Source organism: Populus euphratica, unplaced genomic scaffold (genome assembly GCF_000495115.2).
Source record: "Populus euphratica unplaced genomic scaffold, PopEup_1.0 scaffold267.1, whole genome shotgun sequence".
Classification (NCBI taxonomy): Eukaryota; Viridiplantae; Streptophyta; class Magnoliopsida; order Malpighiales; family Salicaceae; genus Populus; species Populus euphratica.
The window spans coordinates 469548-480986 of NW_011500049.1; the positions used below are offsets into that span (position 1 = coordinate 469548).

The following is an 11439-nucleotide window of genomic DNA, read 5'->3' on the forward strand; positions in this document are numbered from 1 at the left end:
TTTTGATATATTAATATTAAAAATATTTTTTAATATATTTTAAAATAAAAATATTTTAAAACATAACCACAATTCAAATCTTAAACGCTCATGAATAAATGAAACACCACCAAAATCCAATTCGGTCAAAATACAAGAGTGAGTACTTCCAATGGAAGGCGACATGGGAATAGGTGCAGACGTCGAGCGGTGTACTCCTAGACAGCATAGCATTAATCATTGGTCTGACCTGAAATACGGAGCTGTAGGTTTGCGCTATCGGACCGGTGCCTACAAATCTCATAATTTTAAAACATTAACCACTGGTCTTCTTTAGCTCTCATATTGTCAGGCTCTTCTCATGCCAAAGCCATTTTGAATTCATTGCTATTTACTATAGATATCATCACTGGCAGCAGTAACACCAACATTGATACACTTAGGCCTGCTATTTCTATGGTCTTCGTGTAAAATCTTATTATGAAATCCCTCAGCAACTCTCGCCTTTCTTGTCATTTACTCATATGAATGTAATTGTAGTCTTACATGATCTCCTGCTTGTTGCAAAATGATGTAGAGATTCAACTACAAGGTCCCAGAAGTTACTCATATATCTGTAGAGTAAGTTGGAGAACCAAGGTAGGGGCTTTCCTTCTAAAATTGATGAAATGCTCTATAAGACACCATGTCTGCCATCTGATATAGCATCATCATCATTGGAAAGCAATTAACATGGTTGCTCGGATTGGTCAGACCATCACAAGTTTTCAAAAAAGGGAGCCTAGTGCGCGGTAGAGGTGGTACCAATAAATGCTTAAAAAATGGAGACTCCTCCCTCTAAGAGCTCCGTCCCCTTTTGCCCTGGACTTTAATGCTTCCTCTGTCTTCTAGTCCACCATCCTTATCATAAAATCTAGAAAGAAAAACATGCTCATAGTTCAAAAGTTAAAATTAGAAGGAAAAAAAAATCAATTTGCAAGTTATCCATTTAAAAAAAATACACTTGCAATTCAGAGCGTGTAGGGTTAGGCCCTTAAGAGGCTATTTGATTTACGGCAGGGGGATTCATGTTCTTGAACCAGATTTTCAGATTTATAGCCAAATAGCTAGGCAGTTCATTGAATATTGGGTGCCCGGTTGCCCATCTTCGCATTCAAAAAGTTGGAATATAAGAATCTATTTAACATTTCTAAGTTGTGTATAGTGATTTAATAATATTCAATTATTCACTATAAATGTTGCATAGATATTTCTATATGATTAATTTGTATATTAAAATAGACAAGAGCTAGCTTAATTAAATCGTGTTAAAGGAGAAAAGTTATTATGCTTTCCCAGAAAATAGATTGGAGCTCATTTCCAAGGACAATAATTCACAAGCCTTCTCCAAGGGATCGATGGCTGTCAACTTGCTGGGTTAGGTAACGCTACCCAATCTCCCCCAAAATACTCCTTTCGGAAGACAAAGCCATGAGCTATAGTAAGGTTGAGTCCTCGGAGCACAAGTTATTATAGCCATAGATGGAACTAAATAGATATGAAGAAGGTTCGTCGAAAAATTATTTCCCTTAAAAAGCAAGCCATCGAGATTGGTAAAAACCCAATCAAGCAAAGTTATCATCCAATTTAATCCCATTTCTTAACTTCCAATACAACATATGAATTTTTAAAATTGAATTAAAAACAGGACAGGGTCTCTGTTGGATGGAGAGAATCCTCCATCCGACTTTACCTGATTGGATCAGGTTGGGTGATGGGTTTGGATATTCCAGGTTAGAAGCCGATGGACAAAACACCTGCCCTGACCCAATCTATCGCCAATTTGGCATCCCTCCCTGTAAGCATCTAACGTTATTATTGCAGCATGATCGTAAGCGGCAGGGAATAATTTTGGCCAAATTTTGGATGCAAGACAAGCACTACTACAGGAATTTAGTCACCCACCGATTCTAAAATTGGCCCTACAGCAATTTGGCTGCTCTTTAAGGAAGCTTCATGCAAATTACCTACACGCAGTCATGTCAAAATCAAAAGCAGTGATTATCAGAATAAATATATTAGATACACGAACAGCACAAGTAGCGAAAAGGTTCTGCATCTTTCCTCTACTGGAAAAACGATGCTCAGTTGCATTGAGTAAAGATCAGCTGCAATATGTCTGTCTCGACAGATGTTTCCAGTACTCCTATTAACTTGTACTGTAACGAAACACCTGGTGTTGCACTTTGCTCCAGTAATGATGATGACATTAGTGAAACCAGTAGCCTTTCATCTACAGATTTCCCAGTTGATGTCGATGAGATCTACATTGATAATATCCTCCTTTCTGAGCTTCATCAAATGCCAGCAACCGAGCTAATAACTCGATTTCTAGAGATTTCACAAGTTGGTTCAGCTCATCAAGATGCACTGAATTGGATGTTAAAGGTTGATGCTAGTCTTCTGAATCCACTCCCCTGTGCTATTTTTCTTTCTTTCTTGGTAATTAAATATCATTTCTGCTTTGCAGGCGCATGCTTCCTACCGGTTTAAGCCTGAAACAGCCTATCTCTCTGTCAGCTATTTTCATTGCTTCATACTATCCCGTCCTTTGCAGGTAACGTGTTCTTAACTTAATGATCGTTATACATTTCAATCGTAGGATGGTTAATTGCTAACTACATTGGAGCCACATACATTAAACAACAAATCAACAGGTATCAGAATCATTCTCTTCTCTAATATTAGGATGCCCTGCCCAGAAGATTGACAAGATTTAGCCTGTCAAATTCTCATTTAATCGTTGTTTCATGCAGCAAGGTAAAGGATGGCCCCTGCAGCTATTAGCAGTAGCATGCCTATCTATAGCAGCAAAATTGGAGGAAACAAGAGTCCCATCTCTTTTAGACATACAACTATTGGAGCCCAGATTTTTATTTAAACCAAGCACAGTTCAAAGGATGGAGCTTTTGGTCATGAGCTGTCTCAAGTGGCGATTACACATCATTACACCTTTCTCTTTTCTGCATTATTTCGTTGCAAAGCTTCCACATCTCAGCCCGAGAAGTAAAAATTTTATTTTAACTCATTCATCCGATCTTATCATCAGCACATGTAGAGGTAATTAATTCCTAGAGTGATCGGATTTTCCTATCTCTTCTATACAAACAAAATTCACAGCTAGCTTGCATGAATCTTGACAGTGATTAAAATCTTGGCTTATACTCCATCAACAATAGCAGCAGCTGCAGTGCTATGGGTGACTAATCAAACTATTGATGGCCCCAAATTAGAGTGCTTTCACAGTAGAATGGACAAGGCAAGTCTTAAAACTTTATCTTCATCAAGTCTCTATCAGGGGGTTGTATTAGTTTTGGTGCCCGATAAGCTCATCAAACAAATCACAAAATATTTATCACTAAAAAAATATTAAAGCCCTCACTAAGAGTTTATTTGGATCTGAGGCTATTAGACCATGTAATAGTGATTAAAGTCAGTTTGTCCAAACTTTTCTTTGTTTGGTGAATCAAATGTAAAAGTAACAAAATCACCGTTTCGTGACAAAAATGGACACAGGAAATGGTGAGAGGATGCTACAACCTTATTAGGCAAAGCATGCCTCAACGGTGTCGTGAGGTACGCCGGGGAATTGCCATGCAAAGAGATGCTGCGGGAAGGGTTTCAAGTCAAGCCAAGACATGTCTCCAAACAAGTGCTGAAAATTGATACTGCTTACAATATTTATATATCAAAAGTTTGGCCTCTCTTACATTTAATTGTCTATTCTTTCTCAAACAAATCCTCTTTTTTGAGATAGATTTTTTTTTTCATTCTGTATTGCAACGATTGCATTTTCCTTCCACAAAACCAATTGACTGAATATTGCCACTGTCTCAATCTCAATAATATTGTAAACTATTATTGAATTGTTTAAGTTATGATAAAATATGATATCATGTATATATTAAATTCTTGAAAAAAAATATTGAGTTTTGAAAATACTACAAAAAATAAATTTCCACCAACTTCAATTTCTTTTATGTCTAGCATTGCCATGAAGAGTCGTGGCGGTTGGTATATACATATTTAAGCTTATGAGATTTTCAAACAATTCATTAACTACAATCCAATTTTTATCTGCAATTGGATTCTTCATTTATAATATTTGTTCTTTTTCAAAGCTAAAAGTCTCCTCCTGTCTTTGTTTCTCTTAAGATCTTGTTTAAATTCACCCACGGAATACAACTAAACTAGACATATCATTTTTATTTTTTTATTTATTAAAGCATCAAGATAATTGATGGTAAATAAATTGCATCATAAGATCAGCATAGAATTACTTTATCATAATCAATATAAAATCCAAAATATAATTTATATTATTTTTTTATTATATTTTCTATATAAAAAAAACTCTTTTGAATATGAAAAGAACTCACGTTATATATTTTTAATTAATTTTAATTATAAATAAATAAAAATAATAAGATTTAAATTAATAACAGTTTAACTACTAAAATTATAATGTTATGTAAAAAAATCATTTTAAATTAATAATTTATATTATTAGGTAAGATATAAGAAATGATTTATACAACATCATTGAGTAAATTCTAAAAATCATTTGAGAGAGATCTAATCTCGATTGATTGATGTGTAAATCGATTAAAAAATACTGTTTATTATTGCTTAAAAAGAGAAGAAGAGGAAGAAGAAGAAAAGAAAACAGAAGAGTTGCTTAGAAAAACATGAAAACACACGAATTAAAAGAATCAAGGAAGGATCGTAGGCTCTTGCGTGGGGGGCCATCAACTCACGGAAAGCTATTGGTAAGCCCAGAGGACGAGGAGCCCATGATTGATTTGAAAAGCGAAATTTCTCTTTGCCTGCTTTGTCAAAATAATTGTCTTGCACGGCTACCACGTGCATCCCAGTTAAAGTTGGAATATTCATATTATCAAAAATAATAATAATGATAATAATTAAACACTATCGTCACTCTCCATCATTCATCAAAATCACTCTGATTAAGCTAACCAGACTCCCTTATCAACCCCTTCTCAGAAAACGAAAAGTAAAATAAGTATCAATTACAATGAAGTTATGGACCTTTCCTTTAAATATAACTTTTGAATAGCGTTTGATTTCTATTCTGGGACGAAAAAAGACAAGGAGATTGTGAAAATAAAATAGATATTTTTTTATTTTTTATTTAAAAAATACAAAGAAATTTATTTTATATTTATTTCTATTTCTTCAATTAAATATGATTTTGTCTTTGTTTTGATTCCATCTGTCCATTTAATATGATTTCTATTTTATATTTATTTATTTATATTTCTTCAATTAAACAAAACAGGATAAAAGGTTGCTCCGTGCTCGCGGGGATGCTTTCAAGGTGGCCCTTCTGAGGTTCATTGAATGAATATAAATAATTAAATGAGTTGCGGTTCCCTAGGTAGCCAGAAAGAAAAATAGCTTTCTCGAGTAGAGAAAGGACGAAATAATTCTAAGATTATAAATATGACTTGGGGGTGTTTGCATCTGCTATATTTTAGTTAATTATAATCAAGGATAAAATATGTTGGATAACTTTGTCCTTCGAAGGGCACACAGAATCATAAATTATTGTTAGACCTGGTTTAGAGTTTAGATTATTAGGTTAATCTATGAGTTATAAGGTTAATTTAAATAATTATTTTGTATATAATAATACTTTCTATTTTTTTTAAAAAATTCTTTTAGAGTTAACTCAACCGAGTTTTATTCGGTTGAGTTAAATTTATCAAGTTATGAATTAACTTAAGAAGTCACTGGTTTTCGTGTAATTAATATCTAACATTGTCACAATCAAAATCTAGATCCCAAAATCAATTTATGAAGCCATGTTCAATAGTTTCCCTCGACATGATTGATCTTGCTCCCGCTTAGTTTCCCTCGACCCAATCTCGTGGTATATTTTCTTATAGTGGCTCGGTGAAGTATCTTGGATTTGTGTTTCGAAGTCTTTCCCACAAATCAAAGCCGATGAGTGGATGGATTGGAGTGTTATAGCGTAGAGGCACACTAGATGGTGTGAAAGATTCGGATTCCGCTCTAAACAAAGGTTCCCAACGTCCCTTTTACACTGCCAATTTTCTGGATAATAATAGTGGAGCTTATTCTATAAAATCAGTCCACGTCCTCTTGAATAAACAAAATCTTAGCCTATACAGACTAGTAAGAAAAGGAGTTTAACAAGGCCTGCTGGAGACAATAACTATAAGCTTGTGGCACTCCTGTTGGTCCTAGATGATGAAGATGAGCTGGGAAAATCATTTTTAATTAAGCTTTTTTTTAGAGTATAAATAAAGGAAAAATTTATATATTGTTTTGTTTAATAAAACGTCTTATTCATAGGTAATACAATGAGACTGTTGTTAAAAACAACACCTAGTTTTTTTAATTAAGCTGGATGGCTATCAATTAGATTTAATTCTAATCCTAATAGTCGTGTTGTAACCCAACTTAATTATGTCAATAAAATCAAATTTCACAAGTCCAAGTGTTAAAATAAAAATAAAAAATATTAATGGCAGCTTTAATTCCAAGTTTCCCTATTTTACATTATAAATTATATACAAAAATTAATATCGATGTTTTTAAAATAAATTTTACTTTAAAATATATTAAAATAATTTTATTTTTATAGTTTTTAATTTGAAAATCAACATATTAAAATCATAAAAAATATACTAAAAAACATAAAATTAATATATAAAAAATACACTAAAAAAACATAAAATTAATATTTTTACATGTGTGTCGCATTTTTAAAACACAATTTCAAATCCCAAAAGGATCATTTTACTACAGAGCTCGTTATCCATGTCGGACGCATATGGCTTTCGAACTAAAAAGAGGTAGAAAGAAAATCATCACATAGTTTTTAAAGAAGGCTAATAAAAAAAATAGTTATGTTTTAAAAAAAATTAAAATTATTCAAAAATATTATTTCCTAAGAAACGTTGTCTTGTGTAGTTGTTTTGCATATCATTATTTGTTTAGTTATTATCTATATTTTTTTTTCTATTGGTTCCCTAATATGAAATTGAAATTAACTTGAAAATTAATTAATTTATCATATTTATTTTTTGTTTTGGGCCTTCAAAGCCAAAACTAGCAAGGGGAGAAGATTGGACTTTAAAGTCTATTCCATTCATTTTTTAGCTAGGACTCTTTGTTAGGCCTTTTGGATTTTAGCATTATCCAGCCTAGTTTGTTTTTTTTAAAAAATAAAAATAAAAATAAAAATATTTGAATAGTGTTTTTTCCATCAGCTAATCATTCCAGTGCTGGAATAATAATAGAAACGGAAAAAATGAATGGTGTTTTTTTCATCCACTAACAGGGTGTAGAGCTCACCTCAAATAGCCGTTTACTTTCTAAAAATTATTAATTTAAATTTTATAAGTTTTAAAATCTATATAATTATTAATTTTAAAACTCATAAAATTAATAAAATATATAAGTTTCATCCGAATACTTTTATTAATAAAAAAGATAACCAAAAATTATTACAAAACCAAGAAAAATCCATATAGGAAACACATGAAATCATGTTAAGCAAACGTGGAATCTCTGAAATTAAAAAACATATTTACTCAAAATAGATCCATTTAACTTCCCATTAAAATATATGGTTTATTTATTAGCCATGCCCATAATATATGGTTTGGTTTTACGATGTAATCTCAAGTCATCATTAGAGTTATTGCATTTTATAAAAATTTTAACGAATTTATTATTAAATAGTTTATAATTGAATCAGCATAAAAAAAATAAAAAAAATAAATTCATTTTGACAATTATAATTTATAATTGTCACAATCACCACCTAATTTCAACGTATTACCATCTCAAAGCAGAAAAAAATCGAAAGGGTACCCGAAAATATCTCCAATGCTTTTTTGTATTTATTTCCATTTTCTCTTAATATCGTTTCGAATCAGCAACCATTTGGCGGAACAGAGCCACCGAACCGAAACCAACTTTGGCATCTCCGCATCTCCTCAAAAGCATCTGCTTCCCTTCCTTTTCCGATTCCCTTGAAGGATCCTCCCTCTTTAAATTTCTAGCTCTTGATTTATTTTATGGCCTTCGACTTGAGAGCTTGAAGATTCTTTTCTTTTATACGCAAACAACATCATCATCATCATCATCTGGCTATTCAATTTCAGGTACCATCTTCTGTCTTTGCTTTAATCCTTTCTTGGTTCTTCTCTACCCCATTCTTATATATTTCTTATTTTATTGATTCCATAAAAGACGTTAGCAGCTTAGACTTTCTTGAATTCTTATTCTGTACGATCCCATTTCTTGATTTTGAGGTTTGCCTTGAAAAAAATACGGCTTTTGATATATTAATTAGTTTATTTATTTTGACGGCAAGTGCGCATTTTTTTTAACAGAGGATGGATGGTGTAAATCATACGAGTGAGGATTCAGAGCTGATGTCTGAAACAATTGAGAAACTCCCAGTAAGTGTTTCAAGGGAAGGGAAAGGGAAGAGATTATGGAAGAAAGTTAAGTACCAGCTTGTAGAGTACAATTCCTTGCCCGCATATTTAAGGGACAATGAGTTCATTTTGGGCCATTACCGTTCCGAATGGCCTTTGAAGCAGGTTCTGCTCAGTGTCTTCACTATCCACAATGAGACATTGAATGTTTGGACGTAAGTTTCCCATCTTATGACAACAACCCCTTAATTAGTGTTTCTCATGGAGTTATTAAAAGTCTCTTGTTTTGGTGTTTGTGCAAAAATCTGCTGTAGATGTTGGCGTACGTGGATTGTTGTGGTTCTTTACTGTTTAGAGAAAGATGGGTCACTTATGTTTCTTGCTTGATTTTGTACTTCCTTTTGATTTCATATTTAGGAAGAAAGTAGTGTGCTGGTTGTCTATGTGACAGTGGCACTTCCATTTGGAATGAGGAAGCGAAGATACAAGGACACAAATGAAATATGGTTTTTATTGCTGGCTGATAGCGTACAATATTTATAAAATGAGAAGTTCATATTCAACAAATCTTGTGGTTTGGAATGCTGGTATATAAATGTTTGAGAAATTGTCTAAAATCTCATGTGGGGTGGGTTAGATTTACTTTTGAGTCTACAAAGAGGGATGATATCAAATTTAAATTCCTGAATTTTTAGTCAGTAACTCAGATTATTGATTCACTGCAGGCATTTGATTGGGTTTTTCCTTTTCCTTTCCTTGACCATATATACTGCAATGAAGGTTCCAAAGGTGGTTGATCTTCACTCTCTACAACTACCTGAGGTGTTGAAAGCTGATTTGCACAAATTGCAAGAATGCCTTCCCTCGTTACCCAACATGCCTGATCTGCACAAACTTAGCGGAGAGTTAAAGAGTACATTGCCTTCAATTGATTTGCTTCCATCATTCTCAAGATGGCATGTCATGGACCTGCTATACAATTGTTTGCCTGAGCGGTTCTCACATAGCAACCAGACTGATGCGTGTGTTCTGGTAATGATCTTTTTCCTCAATGCTGATATTACAGTCAATAGATGACACTGGCGGGCCACATTCTTGGTGGTTGGTGATGAAACTGGAATTTATGCCCCCGTCTGTGGTAACATGATATGATGCTGGTTGAAATTAGATGGCTGATTTGTGAGGGAGAATTTAGAATTCATACTTCTGATTAAATTGGATATTCTTGTTCCTTGGTGCATTGAGCATCAAGATATCCTCCCATGTTTGTAAGATTTTGGAATACTGAAATTGCAACATTCTATGAAGTTCTCCTTCATCCTTTTGCTTTTGTTGTGGTGTGTTGATTGGTACCGATGCTGTCTTCAGAACCTTGCCTCTGAAGGATTAAATTTTGCTTTCTTTTGCATTTAAAGATTTTTTAAATTTATGCTTGTAAATCAGAAATAGGCAACTTGTCAATTGCATAAGCTCTGAGTTTCAAAACTTCTCAACTATGACTCTGAGCAACAGACAGCCTGTAACTGACATTTGTGCTGTTTACATAGAAGCCATCTGTATTTCAAACTGCATTGCGTGTATCAATTGCTTGTTTTATAATCAAAGGTGAAAACAGCATATATCCACACTCTTAGAGTGTATTGTTTGACAAGTTGCATGTAACATAGAACTACGTTCTACATTTCCAAAGTTTCAGCAGTTCACCTATTTGATGCTGAAGGTTCACTTTGTTGCATGGGATGTCATATCTCACACTACAACTTTTTGCGATTATTTTAAGTTAGTCACGCCTTATCTTTACTCATATTGCTGTGATGTTTCAGTCTATTTATAACATATATATTTTAGGAACAAACATTGATTTATTTTTCTGTTTGTAGTTAAAAGATTGAATGGTGCTTGTATTGCGATGATTAGAATGGTAGTCCAACCCATCAGTAGTTGCAAGAAGAGAAGGGTTTTAAAGAATATTCTTTATCGATGCTGATATTATTTTCCAGTTGCTGCTTTCTACCGTTTTGTATACTCACAATTTGCATGTATAGAATCTCCCATCTAATCTCCTGTCGTCATTTGGCTAATGTTCTTATTTCTATTTTTCCCTATTAAATCCAGCGTAGCATGAAGGAGGATGTTGCAAACATGATAGCACCCCTGATGCTGAGGCCAATCACACGTTGGCCATTCTTTGCTTTCTTGGGTGGGGCTATGTTTTGCTTGCTAGCTAGCAGCACTTGCCACCTTCTCTCTTGCCACTCCGAGCGCTTAACATACATCATGCTTAGGCTTGACTATGCTGGAATTGCGGCCCTCATTTCCACCTCGTTTTACCCTCCTGTGTACTACTCCTTCATGTGCAATCCTTTTTTCTGTAACCTGTACTTGGGGTTCATAACTCTCTTGGGGGTTGCCACAATATTGGTTTCACTACTGCCAGTGTTTCAAAACCCTGAATTTCGTACCGTTCGTGCATCCCTTTTCCTTGGCATGGGTTTGTCTGGGGTGGCGCCTATTCTGCACAAGGTTATCTTGTTCTGGCATCAGCCTGAGGCCCTTCACACAACTGGCTATGAGGTCCTGATGGGGATTTTCTATGGAATCGGAGCACTGATTTATGCCACAAGGATTCCAGAAAGATGGATGCCTGGGAAATTTGACATTGCAGGGCACAGTCACCAACTTTTCCATGTATTGGTAGTGGCTGGAGCTTATACTCATTACCAGGCAGGGCTGGTTTACCTCAAGTGGCGAGACCTTGAAGGATGTCGAGGAACGTAAATCCTGAATGCTAGAAGTAACTGATTAGTGGATGAGATCTTAGATTAATGTCATTGTGTCTCTAAATAAGTAAAGCTGGCCTAGATATTTAAAGGCAGTGGAAAAGCAAAATACTTCTCTGCTGTGCTTTTTGTGCATTACAACGAAGGTCTATGAATAAAATAATTTTGTTCTCTTGTACTGTATTCTATTATTCAAATCGCCC

The 11439-nt window shown here is 34.1% G+C and overlaps 1 protein-coding gene and 1 pseudogene across 2 annotated transcripts; both read left to right on the forward strand.

Annotated features, from left to right (window-relative positions):
• Nucleotides 1-2095: 2095 nt before the first annotated feature.
• On the forward strand, nt 2096-3892 carry LOC105107630 (cyclin-D1-1-like; annotated as a pseudogene).
• A 4030-nt stretch (nt 3893-7922) lies between these two features.
• Nucleotides 7923-11421, forward strand: LOC105107631 (heptahelical transmembrane protein 4-like). Of its 2 annotated transcripts, XM_011001631.1 has the most exons (4): nt 7923-8177; nt 8409-8671; nt 9182-9488; nt 10572-11421. In XM_011001631.1, the coding sequence occupies exons 2-4, from the start codon at nt 8412-8414 to the stop codon at nt 11232-11234; spliced, it is 1230 nt and encodes a 409-aa protein (XP_010999933.1). In that variant the 5' UTR covers nt 7923-8177; nt 8409-8411; the 3' UTR covers nt 11235-11421. The 2 variants fall into 2 exon arrangements, with proteins under 2 accessions (XP_010999933.1, XP_010999934.1); XM_011001632.1 differs by lacking the exon at nt 7923-8177 and having other exon boundaries at nt 8390-8671.
• The last annotated feature ends 18 nt before the right edge of the window (nt 11422-11439 follow it).